This window comes from Fundulus heteroclitus, chromosome 15 (genome assembly GCF_011125445.2).
Source record: "Fundulus heteroclitus isolate FHET01 chromosome 15, MU-UCD_Fhet_4.1, whole genome shotgun sequence".
Classification (NCBI taxonomy): Eukaryota; Metazoa; Chordata; class Actinopteri; order Cyprinodontiformes; family Fundulidae; genus Fundulus; species Fundulus heteroclitus.
In genome coordinates this window covers 12,003,985-12,022,489 of record NC_046375.1, presented here as the reverse complement: position 1 = coordinate 12,022,489, position 18,505 = coordinate 12,003,985, and the positions used below count along the sequence as shown (strand labels likewise).

Genomic DNA, 18,505 nt, shown 5'->3' with positions numbered 1-18,505 from the left:
TCCCAAACTTTTGCAAGCAACTTTAAAAACTTTGTTCTGTGCAACGATGTTATTTGTAACTGCAGAAAAAGAGAGCACTTTTAACAGAAGCAGTAATATACGTTCCATGTATAAAAACTTACCACCTCGCTAATGAAGGCAGGGTTCTGCTTCCTTTGCTTAAATCCCAAAATTCAACGAGACCAGAACCAGTAAGTCCGACCGTACCGGCCACACCGTCACGCATCTAAAACCATACCGCGCGCCTGCTTGCATGCCGGCGGATGACGGCTGTGCAGTGAGTTCAGCAGAGAGGAATGAGGGGCTGTTTCGAAGCGCGGTGCTGCACAGCCAGCAGAGAAAAGGCGTGTTGTGCGGGGAGAACAATCCCGGCGTTTGAGCCCCTCTGACCCTGCTTTGGCCCCCAAATCGCTAATGGCCAGCCCTGGAATGTTGGGCTCAGATCGCCCAGGGAGCGGAGAACGAGAGCATCAGACAAAAGGGCAGAAAACTGCAAACATGTCAACTTCAAACATGCATGTTTCTGGAAATAGAACGCAGGCCCGCTCAGATGAGTAACACTGTTGACTGTATGGATTCGGGACTGACCTAAATCCGCTTCTTGAAAGGAGAAGGGGCATCAACAGGGGCCTCAGCAGAGAGGAAATATTTCCTGAAGTGGCCAATTTTAGAACTTAAGGCAATATGAGATTTAGCAGAGATTCCCCCGATTTTTCAGAGCCTTGGGGACAAGCGTAAAGCCTTTATCCTCGCTCTCCCCAACACCCTTGCTTCCTCTCTGCCTTCAGCACTTGCCTTTGGAGCCAAATTATCTTCTCCTCCACACAATACTCCTTCAGTACTATAACTCTTCAACCCCCCTCTCATGTCTTGAAAAACCCAAATCGATCTATCTTCCTTCAACAGGAAGTCAGTGGTGGTGTTTAGCTGACTAATTAATGCGATCAGCATACTCATGCACAATTCAGGACCTTGGCTTGGTTTATGAATGCTATAACTGACCTACTTTTTGATGTGGAAGGAAATCATCAATCACTACCCAGACGAATGTTTTAAACTTTGCCGAACAGAGAGGGGGGAAAAAACCTTGTTTTGCATGAATCTTAACAGACTCATTTTCAAACAAACTTTTATACGCATCTGATTATCTTATAAATAAGTGTCTGAGAAAGAATATGAGTTTATAGAAGTCCAGCAAATAGGTCACCAAGTTTGATGAAGTGCTGAAATTCCTCTTAGAATGAAACTTGTATCCCTCGAACGGCTACGAGGTCCTGTGTTAGTTTATCTTAATAATAAGTAAACATTTGTAGCAGAGACTCTTTCTGGAAGCATGGATGGCTCAATGAAAAAAGAATGTCAAAAGAAAATCGCAACAACACAGCAATGGGTGGGAAGATATTTTCAGCAAACTTTAGAATGTTGTTTTGTTTTGATAAGCTTGGTTCCTTAAAATAAAAAGTGGGTCATTGTATGAGATTGTCTGGCTGAAAGTCGCTCCCAATGATAAACATGACAGTGAATGAAAAATGCATACCAGCTAGTATTCACACAAGTGTTCGCACTCCTTGAACTATGTCGCATCTTGTTAAGCATCGGCCACAAATACCATGTTTTAACGAGGACCGTTTGTGACAGCCTAACACAAAGTAATGGGTCAATACGGAGAGAAAGGAAAAATATACAGCTTTCATTTACTAATTAAAACCCAGAGAGTGTGGCATGCATTCAGCCTCCCCTCTACAGTTACAGCAGCGAGTATTTTTGGGTATGTTTATACCAGCATATGTAAATATCTTTTATTTTCCTTTTTTTTTTAAAATACCTTAATCTCAGTCAGATTGAATGATTCTGAATTAAAGTCATATCCAGGCCATTCATCTAAATCTATCTATTGCACCTTGGACTGTAAGTTTATGCCCTCTGTCCTGCTTGAAGTGGAACCTCTTCCCTGGTCTCAAGTCTTTTGGAGGCTATCTGGTTTTCCTCATCCACCTTCCATCAGCTGTGACCAGCTTCCATGTCCCAATGGAGAAAAGCATCCTCACAACACGATGCTGCCATCAGTGTTTCTCACAACGACCATGGTATGTTCATGGTAGTATTGTGCATGGTGGCCAAAACAAAAGTGCACCTAGGAGATGCTCTCTCCGTCTCCTAAATGGCTCGAGATAAACTTGAAGCAACACATGTTCTGTCCTTTGTTTTCAACAATGATTTTCTTCTTGGCACTTTTCTCAAAAGGCCAGATTTATGAAGTGCAGAAATAACGACTGCATCTCTGCATCTCCTCCAGAGTTACCATGGAGAATGAACGATTCATGATCTCCTTGCCCGGCCATTTCTTGGTCAACTTGAACTTGAGCCATGGCCTGATACATTATTTAAGGGTAGAGGAATAAATTGGACTAAATATACATGCATGCCACACTTTTAAGAGTTATTTATAAAGATTGTGAGCCCTGTAGAATTTTCTTTTATTTGTAAAAAAAAAAAAGAAAAAAAAAAAGAACATTTACAGTAATACTTTAATCCATCCATTACAAAAAAAACCTAAATATATTGATGTTAGTGGTTATAAACTCACAAATAAGAACGAGTTAAAGGGGAATTAAGACTTTTGCAAGGTGCTGTAGCTGGCAGACAACTCACAGCATCGACTATGGAGCTGACTTCACAACATTAGACTCCTGTTGGGTTTAAATTCTCTTCCAGGTACCCCAGGGATGTTTCGGGCTATCAGAGGTTCAACGTTCACAAAATCCCCAGACACACAGCTAGCAAAATCAGCGGCGAGTGATTTCCAGGGGGTTAGCGCTACCCCTCAACCCGGCTTCCTGCTCATCACAACTCCAGCCGATTGAGTGTTCGATTTCAATGAGACAAATGCTGTGTTTTATGAGAGGCCAGCTGTAACACAGCAGGGACAAGCCTCAAATGAGATGCACGTGACAGGGCGAGACTGAAGAATAAAATATGGGTGAGTAATTGTACCAAATTAGATTTTTATTATCTTAATGGGCTGCCAGATCAAGAAAGCAACTTAAAAAAAAATTAGATAAAACAATGGGATCTAAATTCTCTGAGGCAAATTTAATCAAGCTACATGTGACATGGTGGAGAGTTTTATTTTTATTTTTACAAAGGCAGATACACTGCAGTTTAGTCTATTAATAAAGAGTAGAGACAGAAAGATTGACAGAAAAAGAGAAAGTCTAGGTAAGTTAGATTACACAGATGTAATCTTTAAAAAAAATCCACTTTTCACTAAAAAATATTAAAGGTGAGAGTGTTAACAGAGGGAGAGTAGAGGTGGGGGGATTTGAGGGGTTGTTAAGGAGGCATGGGGTGGGGGGGGTGTACTTACATTGCAATTTGAGGACTGGTTTAGATTGGCTGCAGATCCGTCAGTCCACTCTGCAGTGTCAGTACTGCTGGACTGTTTGCTGCGCTCATACTCCTTAAGCTACATGGAGAAGAGAAGTTTAGAGAGGCAGAGGGACAGGGCAGACCACTCACTCTCACCCAGCAACACTACGCCTGGCTGTAATTTAACAGACCACAGAGAAACATACGTTCAGCAGTGCTCATTCACAGAAATTCAGAGAAATCTGAACGCCACAGCTTGGAGCTGGAAACCAGAATCTCATTTCAAAAAATCATAAATGAGATCCTGAACTTCAATTTGATATATAACAAATCGCAGCTGATAACATGGAATGATGTCTGGACACACAAAAGGTAGTTTTTGGATTAGGGCTGCCACTTTGGTTTGTTTTTCGGTTATTTTTCTTTGCCGTTTTTAACAGTTTCTTACCTGCAGTAGGTGGTGCTCAGAGTCCATTCAGTTTAGAGAGACACAGAAATGAAAATAGTAATTCTGACCCACGAATTGCTCTATGAGCTAATCAGAGTGGAGCAAAATCGAAACCAGATTATTGTAATTTTTTACACAAATATAATTTCTTTTCCCTTTAGATAAGATTTTACATCAAGTAGTTTCCAAGTCGGGTGGCAAACGTGTTTCACATGGAACATTCTTGTTAACAAACTGCTGAGAATAGGTGGAAATAACCCAATACTTCACTGTAAATAAATATCCCTTATAGGTCATGGTGGCAAAGGTTTATGAAACAGCATTTATATAACGCTTCCAAATGAAAATTTTTTTTACCATTTCAAAATGGTAATAATCTATCTGGGAACTGGCCTTAATCAGACAAACTATTAGCTAGAACAGAGGCGTCAAGACATTTTACCGCGCAGCCCAAAAGTTTTCTCTGGCCAAATTTCTTTAAATTAAACATGCAAATAAATCAACTTGTTGTGTTTTTTTTTGTTTTTTTTTTTCGTATTCTTACCAACTCAATAATAAACTGGGATGCAGTGTGGGTCACTGCGTTTTCAAAAACGGTTGCTGTATTTAGCCAAGTTTAATAAGTTTAAAAAAAGTCCCAGTGTGACTCTGAATGGAAGTTGCTTGCTGGTTTAATCCAATTTACTGTGAAATTAAACACTGACAGCAAAGAATCCTGGTTAATGAAAGGCAAATAGTTTGTGTTGTACCTAACCTTTAACATTTTGAGATATCGAAAAAAAATGGTGTCATTGAAAAAATCTCACCCTACATTTAATTTTTCAAACTATTTATCTGCATCAACTGTCTGTGTCGACATCCTAAATATGTACCCTTTTTCGATCTGCGGTCAGCGGGGGAACAGAAAAACAATTTTGTGGTCTGCACAATGGCCCCTGGGTTACACGTTAGATGCCCCTGAGCTAGTCTCTCCAGTGACAACGTTTTTCCTATTTTTTTCAAAAACTGAAATGACTCTGAGAACGGTGTACTCCAGGTAAGATGCTGGCTGCTGATAGCAGCTCCAAGCCACAGCTCTCCAATTCTGTAGGAACAAGTTGTTTTGGAGGAAAAGTGCTACACTGGCGAAGAAGGTGCTGTCATTTTTGAATGTACAATTAAATGCAACCTGTTGCAGACAAAAACTGCCTGGAAATGAATAAGACGTTATGTAACTGCAACTCTGTCTCTTGTATTGATCTGTCTCATTACTTTATTTACAACCACAACGTAATTCAATAATGGGCTAACACAATGCTCAGATCGATACTCAGCTCTATATATATGTATTCTGGAGGGTCATAAACATAAGCATGTGTTTGAAATATGTGTGTAAGGTGGCATGTTACAACGTAAGAACCGGTTGACCAAAGTTACAGCTCTAAAAACGCTTAAGGCTAAACAGCTGAAACTGAATTATTTCATATAATAAGACTAGAAATGTGAACAAACTTCAGGGCGCAGAAATGAAAGGAGTGTCAAACTGGCTAATTAACAAGCTGATAATGGCTAGTTATACAAATGTGACCATTTGAAAAAGAGAATGACAAATAGTCTTACTATTCAGTACAATAAACATTTAAAAACTACAACTAATCTTTTTGCTCAAATCGACATGGCAAAACTAAAATAAAAAAAATAAGACAGCACTTATCACTGTGATAATAAATCAATACATTAGATAGATTTTCTAAAGTGGGATTAATTGCTGCTTTCCTGTTTTTATTAAAATTTTGATTTAAGTTTAACATTTTTTATATTTGTATTTAATTAAAACCAAGCTACATTTTTATCACCCCTGGCCCATGCCTAGGAGGCAAAAATCAACCAACACAATCTGGTTTAAACTTTGCTTTATGCGTAATAATTTGAAAAGCTTAAAGAGATCATCTACTTTGTTGTCCCACATGTCTATTAGCCACTTTGTACGATGTTTTAATGTTCAATGCCTGCTTATAAAATGCTGTAAACTTCAGTAAACACTGCAGCCTACCCTACAAAAATTCTATAATAAACGTTTGCAGTTATAAAATAGGTTGGCTTTGTGGGATAATCAGAATCTAAATGAAAAACATTACAATTACAATGACTACCAAGACCTCTGTTATTGCAGACAGTAAGTAAGTTAGTACCTTTAATTAATAAGAATTCTGTAAAGTTTCATTGTTTTTTGTGTGACATTTGCCATTTCATTTGAATTCACACAAGCTTTTAATACAAAAGTAACCATTACCAATACATTTTAATTGAATATATTAAAGACTATGTTTTAAGGTTAGGGTTTGTAACATTCCTGGACAGAATCAGGTAAAGAGAAACATGTTAAATATGGCTGAAATTAAAATATTCACAAATAGAAACATTCAGAGAGAAAATAAAGAAATGACGGTAAAAAAATAAATAAATAGTAATCAAGTTCCTAATTTCACCCAACCAGTCATGTCATGAAAAACAAAGCAATATAGATTGTCACACGCAGAAGGAGAGGAGGTAAGAAAGGAGAAAAAAAAAAAAAGCAGGATAGGACATGAGAATAGAAAATAAAGGTATCAAAATCAACTGACTGTACACTTAGAAGTGAAAAAAACAACAACTAAGAGCCAAATGATTATCCACCATGTCCAAGTAGAAGAAAAAAAACAAGAACACCTCAGCCAACAGGTGGGGCTACTGAGCTACTGATTCACAGAGACTCACGCTGGATTTAAGAGCTGAACACACCCACACATACTCCGGCAGCACAAACCCTAAAATTCCCCGATTACCGAACCTCAGGAAACACAAGTTAATCAGGAGTTTGATTGTGTATTGTGTCTGTGTCTGTGTAAGTGGAGGATAAAATAGACAATGCAGTGTTAGCATATGGAGGCTTGTTGGAGTTAGTAAGAGTGAGTTTTAGTAAGCCATATCTACTGTAAGACTATGGAGCACAAGGGGAGGAGGGATCCAGAAGGTAGGGAAGAGATGTGAAGGTTGTGTCTGGTTTATAGATTGGTTAAGTCATTGAAGAGGGAGGGAGTTGAGGTTGAGATGGAGTAGGCAAAAGCGATTGAGAAAAGGATTCCTACCCGAGCCAGAGCTTCCTCTACAGTGATCATTTTCTCTTTAACCATCATCATCAGCTGAATCCGCTCTTCGTCACTCATCGTGATCTCGCTGGCCACGTAGCCGATGTCTTCTCCTGATCAGACCACAGAGCAAACATGAGGCAACCGAGAAAGAGGACAATTTCTTGCAAATTTAACCATGCCTTGTAAACTTGTCAACATTGTTTTTTACGCCACAACCACAAATAGATATCTTTTATCAGGATTTTATGTGAACCACCAGCACACAAGCGCGTTAGTGTGGAATGAAAGGAAACTGATACGTTGTTTTCAAGATTTTTCACAAACTAAATCTTTAAAGTATGGTTTGCATTTCTGTTCAGTAACCCCCACCCTTTCACTGCAATTAAATCTCCAAAATGTTTTGCAGCTGTAGCTGCCTCGACTACATCTAGAGATAGAAATTGTTGCCCATATTCTTTGCAAAAGAGCTAAAACAGACAGGCGTCTCAAAATACACCTGCAATTCTTACTACAAATTCCTCAATGGGATTTAGGTTTGAACTTTGACCGGGACATTTTAACAAGCGAAAATGTTTTATTCTAAAGCATTTCGCTGGAGCTCTGGCTGTACATGTAGGGTCTTTGTCCTGTTTGAGGGGGGCTCTTTGTCTCAGCCTCAAGTCTTTTGCAGCCTCTAACAGATTTTCTTCCAGGTTCTCCTTGTCTGCAGCTGCATCCATCTCCCTATTAACTCATAAAGCTTTCCTCTCGCCCCTCTTCCATAAAGGCCAGATTTGTGGAGAGTACAACTAATAGTGGGAAACAGATTCCATAGCCTGAGATGCTGATCTCTGCAACAACTCCATAGTTACCACAGGCCCAATAATGCCCTTCTTCCCCAACCTGTCAGTTTAGGTGGACAACCAAGTCTTTGTTGGTTTGTAGTTGTTCCAGGGTTTCCCCTCACTGTATTATAGGCCTGGCGGGTCGCCAGGCTATACTTTACCAACCAGTTTTCTGGGGGGGATTTTTGGATGACCAATTGACCTCTTTACCCCTGACCTTTCTTATGTGTCCCATGGTCTTAATAGTCATGTTTCCATTTAATTTTCATGTAAACTTTGAGCCAAGTTTTTAAATGTCGCAAAGAAGAAAAAGTTAATTAGGCACGTTTCCATCTACTGGTTTGAAGTGGATTAACCAGGCTATACGCAAAATGTAGTTTTGTCAGAAGTTGTAATAAACAGGAAGTAGAGATTTTGACCTAGTATGGATCACACAATTGGAAAAAAAAAATAGGAGAGAGGTTTTTAGGAATGTGTTCTGTCATGTCAACTAGTATTGGCGATGTTACTTGCAGTTTGGAGACGCTGAGAAAGAAACGCAGGTTAGGCGCTAAGGTTATATACAGGAAATCGCCGACTATTTATTCGGCAAATGTGTTTCCTTCTCCCTCTTTTTTTGCAAAATCAAAAACCATCTCAAGCAAGCGTAAAAACTTTTTTTGCAAAATTGAGGAAGTTATTTTGAATTTTACATTTTCCCTTATTCCAATAATTTTGTCTGCTTCTCAATTGTGCACTAAGTTGCTCTATCACAAAAAATACACGGATATTTCTGAAAAACTTTAAGATTAATGATTGCTTTTGCAAAGCACTGTAAGTCAGGTGTATAAAGCAAGAGCCACACCAACCTTTGGATGACTGTCGAGCAACCGCTTTGTGCTGAGATTTGCGGAAGTTTTGCCAAAAGGATTTGTTTTTCTTCTTATTGTCCCATTTACCTAAAAAAAAAGAAGAAATTACCTTTATTAAATTTACAAAATCATCCCCCGTCTACTGAGCCTCCATGTGTTCCAAATGTCTGCTACAGTTCAAAACATAGGCTTTCAAATATAAATTTAAAGAGACCACTAAATCAGCATGGACTTTATTCCCCTTCAGAAAACAAAGGTAAACTTCCATCTTAGCTTACTTCCAGATCCATCTTCAGAGCTGGACTTGTGCAGAGACATTCTGCAGAAAAAAGAACAAAGACAAAAAAAAATAATTACACATGCAATGCTTCATTTAGGTTCGCAGAATTTCACAGCGGAAAAAGTGCATCAGCCCTGTTCAAGCACACAAGTGTGGGGGCATTTTTAATGAAGTGGTGCTGCAGTTCTGGCTGTTGGCCACTTGGGATCAGTGATGGCACTTGAGAGACCGTGAACCAGGCTCCCGAGGCTTGAGAGGGAGAAGGCGAAGAGGAGGGTGAAACAAATTTGCATAGCAGAATATGGTTAGAATCCTTCAAAAATAACAGTCAGAGGACAACAAGATGGAAAGTAAAGTGGACGACAAGCTGAACGAGCAAGATACAAGGAAAAGTATAGATTTGAGGGGAGAGAAGCAGCCAGACGTTGGACGCAGAGGGACAGAGACCGCAGGGCAGACTCAGCCTGTTTGTGTTTCCACTTCCCTCCACAGAACAGACACTCAGAAAAACGAGGAAGAAAAGGAGGGAAACTGAGGGCATAAGACAGACAGACGTGGAAAATATTTGAGCGAAAAAAAACAACATTATCTATACAGACTAGAGCAAATAAAAAGTAAAAAAAAAAAGTTTTTCTTAAAAAATACGTTCAGCTTCCAATCAAAAAGTCATGCAAGAGCAGCTTGAACCTATTTTCAAGCAGCATGTCAGTTCTTGGCCGACTCTCTTTTCCTCCGACAAAGATGAGAAATCCCATCTATATCTGTCCGCTCCATATAAAAAGGACAAGCTTTATAGATTTGAGCCTGAAGTAGATGTTGGAAACTTGTGCTAAGTGGTTCGAGGAGCTGTGAGAAAAGGAAGATATTTTGAAGGCTTGAAGAAATTTAGACTGGACCTCCTTGCCTGGTCTCGGTAGCTAATACTGAGGGCCTATCATGTGACCTGAATGAGTACGGCGTCCAGTCAAAATAGAAGTGAAAGCTAAAGGGAAAAAAAAAGAACAGAGAATGTTAACATGTTAATTCTTGGTGGGATGACTGCCAGTCTTTGGTTTGCTTACTATAGGGCACCTTTCATGAATTTGGCTAAGAGTATGTGCAGAGCCACAGACACTGAAGCCATGTGAAAATGCGCAATAAGATCAAAGCTGAATGAAGAGCTCACTTCCCCCTCTGCAATGTAACTAAATGTGTGTGTGTGTGTGTGTGTGTGTGTGTGTGTGTGTGTGTGTGTGTGTGTGTGTGTGTGTGTGGGTGGGTGTGCGTGTGTACAGGAGCACATGTTTGTTCGAACACGGCAGTCCTCTTGTGGTGCAGGGGGAAATCTTTGCTCAGCTTAAAGCCTGGCTGCCATGGCAACATAATGGGATGCTAATTGAATGGAGGCCTGTAAGGTTCACACACCCTCTATAAATTAACCCCCGCTTGGTACACATACACACTATGACAGGCTTTTAAAGTCCTTGGATGTTTCCAGTTGGAGTTCGTCAGCTCAGGCATGGCTGCCGCTATGTACCTTAATTGGTTTAACTTTGAATCTTTGCCACGGCTTCAAGTTTCAGTTCACCCCTGTAGATCCAGTATGGGGCGTCTAATCCAAAGGACGTTAATTAAGAGAATATATAAATCATTCCTGAACTTTGGCCTGAGCTTTACAGGGCAGATGGAAGTTGGCTCCTTTTTCCAGTCTAATGACTGGAAAAGGTTAGCTTTAGCTACAACCATTGTCTATTGGAGCAGAGAATGGCTCTGCCTGCATTTACTCATTTTGATGTCTTGTATTTAAGTCTTCTCTGCGTAACTCTCCTGGAGATGGCATTTCCAGCTTGAATTAGTAAAGGTTTGGCTTTATGATAAAAAAGCAATTTTTTTTTTACATCATGTAGTTTTTGACTCAGCTCTGGGTCAACTTAGATTGCCAATTTGCATCCATGCAGTCACATTTTGCCAATCTCCATTTTGTATCCATGTAATTAACCGTTTTTATCAGTTCTTTTCACCTGGTAGTTAACTAATTTTACCACTTATCAAATAGTTATACAAATCCTCAAATCTCACATAGGGATCAATTTAATTTAGATATGTGCCAGTCAATCCACTAATTTTAGCTTTTTTAAGATAGTATCATTAGCCTGACCTGCTTTGACCCTAATAAATTACTGATGAACTGTGTAAGGCATAAAAAAGAGGTTACAGAAAAGTGCAATAACTACATCAATCATACAGATACCACTCCTAAAAATCTAAATTATAGAGAGGCATTATGTGCACCAGTCAGATGGCCAGAGAAGTCGTTCAGCTGCCGTTTACTTAAACACTTAGGATAGAAAGCACACAAAAGCAAAACGTGTTTTCTTTTTTAATAAAATATTAAGTTATAGTTTTGTGCAGTAAAAAGGTTAAGCACCTCTGTACTTGTAGGAACAGTGTGACGATGGCAAACGATGAACATCAAGATGAGCTCTCAGGGGCCAGATGCCGCAGAGGTCACACAAAAGGAAGGCCAGTAGCTTGCATAATAGGAAAGTTGAAAAGTGTACACACGAACAGATGCAAATTTCAGAAAATATCATTTTGGCAGCATTTCACTGCAGTGTATCCACAGTGCTCTGGGCAAGATGACTCAATTAGGTTTGCAAAACAGCCAGCAGTTGTAAATAAGCTGACAAGGTGCTTAAGCCTGCCAGCATGGCACTGCTGTCAGGAAAACATTCTTCCCATGGCAAATCTTATAAACCCCTCAGATTTTTTTTGCGTAAGCCGACCCTCCAGTTGCAAAACTGCCCCTGAATGTACCTCTTCCATCCAGCCACAATGACTACAACTTGTCTCGCATCTGTGCACATGCACGCTTTCATTGAGACCCATTTGCCTATTCTGCTAACCTTCCTGATCAGCCAGCTGCCTCCTCTTTGTAACAAAAACAGCCAGTCAATCAGATTCCAAAACAGGAAGTTGGGCAACTACAACCCCGCAACCTTCTCAGAGGACTCTTGTCATTAATGCTTGCTTGCATACCAAGCATAGCAGGAGCTGTGCCCATCTCCTGCCAAAGAGCAAAGAGACGCAGAGACAAAGGGGTGGCACAGCCTCTGGATGGAGTCTGGGTAATCTTCTCCCGCTGATAGGTGATTGGTGAGGGGAATCTGTGCGTCAGCATCCAGGAATGCCTTTTGTGGCAGCGTGAGGAATGTGTCTATCCATTCGGCTGCACATGATAAATCATTCTACCTGAAATCCATCTCTGCACAATGGAACGTGGACAATGGGCGGCGTAGCACAGAGCCGAGAAAGGAGCGGAGTTTAGGCGGAGTGGGGACTGTCGGGGAGGATAGAAACAAAAGAAGAGGATTCAGAGGGCACTGGTGTGAGAGATTCTGTCCTGAAGCATGAAATACTTAATTACATGAAGATAATGTAAAGATTTTATGTTTAACTTTTAACACCTGAAACAACGTCTGTCCCCCCCAACCCCACCGGCAGACTAGCAGAGAACTGGGTGCAAATGAATGCAAAGCTTTCTGATAAGAGACTCCCTGAAGACTACAGGTCGGCCAAAAGTCTGGATCTTCCCGATAAAGAAAGGGATCTGATGATGATCCGTGTGAAGCATGAAAAATAGAAAGAAGTGAAAAGAGCAGAAAGTAAATGGCCCAGCGGAGAAACGTCATTCAAACTTTGGCATCTGGTTTCCATCATCCTCGGCATATGGCTGTGTAACATATACAGCCATGGGAAAAAGAGATCATGTCTGTGGTATGCATTTCCTCTGCTGCACATGGCCATCACATGAACATGAAACAGGGTCGGTCACACTTGGGTGACCATCAGAAACAAAAGAGACTCGCAGCGTTCGGATTTGACAGAAACGGCCCTGATGAAATCAAAGTATCTGGTGAGGTGGAAGCAGTTGTCTTAATGCCCGCCAATTCTATATTTTTTTACACATTTTGTTATACAAGGCTACAAATGTTCAAGATTCTCTCTCAATAAAAATCAGAAACTTGCAGTGTGCATTTGCATGTAGCCAATCTGAGTCAACGCTTTGCAGAAACCGCTGGTCAGTGCAAGCCTTTTGGGTACGTCTCTACCAGCTACGCAGATATGAAAACCTGAGCACCTTCTTCAGTGGATTTTCTGTGTTCTCTACAGTTAATAGGTTTCCCCAACTGGCCTGTGGATCTCTGCAGCTCCTCTAGCGTGACGCTCGTCTCCTGCCTGCTTTTCCTTTGGGAAAATGTTCCACATTTTTCATCGTTTCATAACACAAACCTGCTTTACTCCTTACCTGTCCACTGTGTTCCCCTAATCATCATTGTGTTTGTTCACTAGCGTTCCCTAACAAATCTCTGAGGCCCTTGGAAGACAGCTGTATACTGATACTATTTAGCAATTAGGTGACTTCTGAAGGTAATCGGTTTAGGGTACCAGAAGAATTTATTTGTAAAACAATAAAATTAGTTAAAATTCTAATAAAATATATTGAAGTTTGAGGTTGCAACATGGCAATATGTTACAAGGTAAAGCAAGTATAAGTTATTAGGAAAGGTGCTATATGCAAAATGCACACCTTCAATTGCTATAAAAACGTATCTGACCTCATTATTGGGCATATGGTGGAGAAATTTCATGCAAACATGCAAACACCAGCTCGGTACAAGAGCATTTCAAAGAGAGCGGCACCAACGCCCTACTGCATCCTGCTCTGTCGTCCCGTGTTCCTTTTGCCGTAATCTTTCGACCATCACCGTCTCTGTCTCCCCCCCCTCCTCTTCCCACCCGCAGGACACAAAGCCAGGAAGGAAAGGTACAGGGGGCAGAGAATGGAAACTGAACAGAGCCGGTCAGCCGGAGGAAGCAGGCTGCGAGTTTCCTTGAACCTCATTGGGGACTTGGCCGAGGGAGCTCAGTTGACCAGCTGCGTTGGAATCGAAATGTCTGTCTGAGTGTGCAGACGGCTGGAGAGCTTCAGCCGCTTACTAAATTTTATTTTACCATTCCTTCTGTGTGCTCGGACAGCGAGCTGAATCGTGGCCGCTGGCGTGCCAGCACAATTGGCTGCGCTCTGGCAGCAGCAGCGAAAAATAACCGGTAATTGTGGCCAGATTTGGAGCGGGTTTTAGGGCTGCCAGTTTTAGCACCAGTGAATTAGCACATTTATTTGCATGCAGATCAGCTTTGGACCATGTTGGGGGGCTTAAACTGGGGCCAAATTTAGACCTGATTTAATTTTAGCATCCAGATTTTAGGCAGTTTATTTGGGCAGCTTGAGTACTGTCGAACATATTTGATCAGGTTCTTGTATTTTTATGTAGCCCTGGTTGTCTAAGTGCATCACTACATTTCATCCATGTTACACTTTGCCTCCTCAGTAGACATCCCCTTCTGATGGAGGAGACTAAATGTATTCCCCGAGGACTAGGGGAGCAACCTTTGGCTGACACTCCTTTACAAGATATCTTTCGTTCAGATGCTTTCTCAGGAGGCCCGTGTGTTTCTGTTTGCCTCCCTCCATCTGGGCTGTGGCCTGTAGAAAGTTTGTTGTGTGTGCAAGCATGCAAGGCTTTATATGTTCCAGACACTTTCTGCACTGTTTGGACATGCAACAGGCGCACATTTCAAGGTTTCCGCGCTGACCGCGGACACGTGTCAGAGGGATAAAGTAGGAGAAAAAAAAAATGAAACATACTTTCTGTCTGTTTCAGGAGTGGACACCTCACTGCTGAAGCCAAGAGATTCCTGAGGAAAGAGACAAAGAAGGGTGTTTATAAAAAAAAAAAAAAAACTACATGAGACATAATATATTATTTCTTTTGTTCTTGCTTATTTGTTGCATTAAAATCAGACAACGGTAACCTGACTAAATATGAAACATGGTTTTCAAAGGATGATTTCCTTTATTAATGAAACATAGTTAAAGAACCAAAGCAACCGGGCCCTATGTGGAAAAAGGTATTTCCCCACTTTGTCAAAACATGAATGAACTGTGATTTACAACATTTATGTTTAGTTAAGCTCCACTTGACATACCGAGGCCTGATTTCTGGCAGACATGTAGAATGAAGATTCACCCAATTAGAAACTTCCCTGCAACATCAAGTAGGCTAAAAAAAGCAACTAAAAAAATACCACATAATGCCCCAAACCTGGGGGCTCCAAGTAAACAACAAAATGTATTTAAGGGCTGAAAAGGAGGATTTTGTATCACATGTCCCCTTTAACACAGGGCCAAGTTGGTTTGGACGACTATTTTTAATAACTGGAATCATGTACAAATTGCTTTTTATATTTCTCTAGCTTTCTTTCAACAAAAAAAATCAAAATAATTTTTAAGGGTGCAAATACTTTTTTTATACATTATATAACACATATTTCCCTACCTGGATCTCATTCCGCAGCTGGAGAGAGGTGCTGCTTGGGTCTTGTTTCTCCTAAAAAAATCCAAAAGAGAGAGAGAGAGAAAAAAAAACAACTGTTCGATAATACTGAACACGTTTGGGCAGGTAAACAACATCAGTACATTAAGAAAGCATTGAAAATATCAGCAACAAGAGAAAACAAGTGGGGGGAAAAAACTGTTGCATATTTCAAAATACCATGAGGGAAAGATGTTATTTATTTCTTGTCATGGTCAGGACATACCTGCAGTCAAAACAAACACATGTGCGTGCACATAAATAATAGATTACCAGTGGAGTGAAGACTTGCTCCAGGTAGCTAAAGCTGCAGAGCTCTGTTTAAATGTTAATGAATGTCACTTGGCAGCAGCAGTGGGGGTGTAGCCTGGTGAAATCCTGTTTTTTTTAATTAGAAAACAAAACTGGCTCTGCTGACTCCACTGTGCGATTATTGGACCAATAGGGCACACTTCCCTTGATAAGAGTCATTCCCCCTGCTGGTTTTGTCTAATATAAGAATACAGTTTACCAGTTTTATTTGTATCATTGCTGTGGTTGTAACTTTTTTGTTGTTGTTTTTTTGTTTTATCAGAACAAGTCTTTCCTTTAAATGTCTCAGACAAATCTCAGACAACCTGTACTAAAAAAAGGTTAAATAACATTTTAAAACCTTTCATTTGAAACCTAGTTTGTATTTCAAATTCTTCTGAGTGATTTTTGAGGATAAATCTGACTCCATATTTTTACAGAGGGGTGGGGGTGTTTAGGCTGCAGTGACACTGATGGGGTCAGCAATTAGCTTAAGGGTAGTCAGCGGCATTTCAAAGTGTGCACCAGGCTGGGGACCGAAAGGTTGACTTCAGGTCAACAGCTATCTTTGATAGAGGTTATCTCGCGGCAATGAGCCAAATGACCTCCATCTTTGATAGAGGGTTGTATCTGACAGAGGTCACTGCAGCGAGAAAAACGTGCGACATTATCTTCCAGATGTTATTAATTCTTCCAGTGTTTTAAAGACAGTTACATATTTTTAGAGGCACAGGCGAGTCAGTGGTATCAAGGTTTTCTTGGGTTGTATGGGTCAGATTATTGCAGTCCTGCCCTTTGACCACCTCTATAGGAGTAGTATTGCTTAGCTGGGTAAAAGAAAGCTATGACACTTCTCAACATAAGAAATTAAATGACTAGGGCACCCGCGTCATTGTTCCGCTGTTTAGTTGTAAAGGATTTAGCAGGCGGCGAGGCTAATTATAATGCAGGTAATCAAACGGAGGACTCAGAACTAAGCATACAATTAGAGCAGAAACTAGTGAAATCCCGTACAAATGTGGTAATTACACTGAAAAAAAAAACTGTTTTAGAAAAGAACGACCCTTTATTTGTCCCTCAGTTTGAAAATCTTTGTGTATCTGACAAGCTTACATTATTCAGGTTATTTTTATAGCAGCTGGCTGGTTCACTTCAAAGCTCTATTATAAATTTTGTATCCACACAGACAAATATGTTGCAATTGAAATAAGCCATTTTCATTAGATACAAGGTTAGAGAAACAGAATATGTTTGCTCTATTAGTGTATGGATCCCCAGATAAAGCCTTGCCCATCCTGTGGCCACTTCTTATACAAAATTTAGTTCTGCCACTGAGATCATGATGTAATTTATGAAAAAGAAAGGAAAAATACCAATATAATCTGGCATCATAGTATTTTTACTCAGAATCAGAACAATTATACCATGAGCATCTCATCCCACCAATGTATACGGAAGAGTTAGTTTCAAAACAGGTTAAAATGTCTATCCCAACATGCCTATGGTTTGATGTTATTTTAATAAGATGCCAGAAAAAGCGGCGGAGTTACCACAGTAGGAAGAAGCATTGTTAAGAAATGGTAGCCAATTAAAGAAAGGCATAACGACAACACAGACAGCATAAACAAAAAATACGTTAAGTTGTGTTGTAATTAAGAATAACACATTAGTAAAAAAACAAGACAAAAGCAATGTTTTCATTTAGTCCCATACTGGCCCATGCTTAGTTATGTCCCATGTGAAAGGAAATAAGCACACAATTTAAAGGAACAAAAAATAGTAATAATGACACCTAGTGGTTCAAATGGGAACACCACATACACAATGTTTTTTCATTGTGTATGTAGCCCTTTACTCAACGGTCCGTTGCTGATGTGAAACCCCTCTGAATTGTTACTTCCACAGGATAGGTATATGCTGTTGTATTATGTTCTATTTCCTGCCCTTTTATTTTGTAATAAATAAAATACCAAAATGCTGTGCTCTGTTTTGGGAACTCTCATGTGATTGGCTCAGAAAGCAGGAAGTAAACACAGGCACAGGCTACACTCTTGAATTGAAGTTGTTCCGTACCGTACATCTAGGTTTGAAAGGAGAAAAAAACGTGACTGAAACATTGCTGATGGATAGTACATATTATCTATAGGGACTGCTACTTCCCTCCTGGGTGACAAATGAGAACGATTTTTGTTGATTTTACAGTAAATATTTAACTTATAGCTCCTTTAAAATAGATTACAGTTTATTGATGAAGAGCTTCTCAAAATATTTAAAAAGGAGGAAGATGGAAAAGAACAAGATGACAACAGGAGAAGGAAGAAACACCCCAAACAAATTAAATCCGCTGTGAAAGTTTTGGGAATTTTTCTTGTGTGAGCAGAGCAAAATGCAGCTCTCACACTGAAGGTGAACCTGCAAGAAAAGCGTTTTGGTTGTATTCATTTCTGGACACTTGTGAGGAAGTGTCAATGCCACCGACATGGCAGACTTTCATGAGGTGCTTTTAGAAAGAGAAACCACAACCCTCAGACGAGCTCCAGCTTCCTCTTTCTGTTTGACACTTCATAAAACACTGGTAAGGAAAATAATCATTGGAAATGCTTCATACAGTACTATGAGATTTGGGGATTTACGTCTAGGGCTGGACGATATAGAAAAAAAGCTTATCGATAAAAAAAAAAATGCATATTGATCGATATCGATAATTATTGAAAATATATAAAACCATATTTTATGTGCAGCTCTACCTGGACATTTTATGATATTGCTAATTTAATTTAATTTAATGATTTAATTTTAATAAAAGAACACAAATACAGAATTCCAATTAAATTTATATCGCGGATCAAGAGTGGCAAGTAGTTGTTTGAAGCCAGGTTTTTCAACTGCAGACAACAGCAGCATATCCGCGGAGTC

At 40.0% G+C, this 18,505-nt stretch overlaps 1 protein-coding gene across 8 annotated transcripts in view; it reads right to left on the bottom strand.

The window, feature by feature from the left end:
- Nucleotides 1–18,505, bottom strand: part of sash1a (SAM and SH3 domain containing 1a) — a 217,914-nt gene that overhangs the window by 25,247 nt on the left and 174,162 nt on the right. For 7 of the 8 annotated variants that reach the window (XM_021318914.2, XM_012867318.3, XM_012867317.3 and 4 more), the window contains exons 3-8: nt 15,263–15,313; nt 14,572–14,621; nt 8,881–8,921; nt 8,600–8,689; nt 6,925–7,037; nt 3,368–3,466 (exon numbers count right to left, since the gene is read on the bottom strand). In XM_021318914.2, the coding sequence (XP_021174589.2) occupies nt 3,368–3,466; nt 6,925–7,037; nt 8,600–8,689; nt 8,881–8,921; nt 14,572–14,621; nt 15,263–15,313 (444 nt within the window). The remainder of the gene's footprint in view (nt 1–3,367; nt 3,467–6,924; nt 7,038–8,599; nt 8,690–8,880; nt 8,922–14,571; nt 14,622–15,262; nt 15,314–18,505) is intronic. The other variant, XM_021318915.2, reaches the window with a different exon arrangement.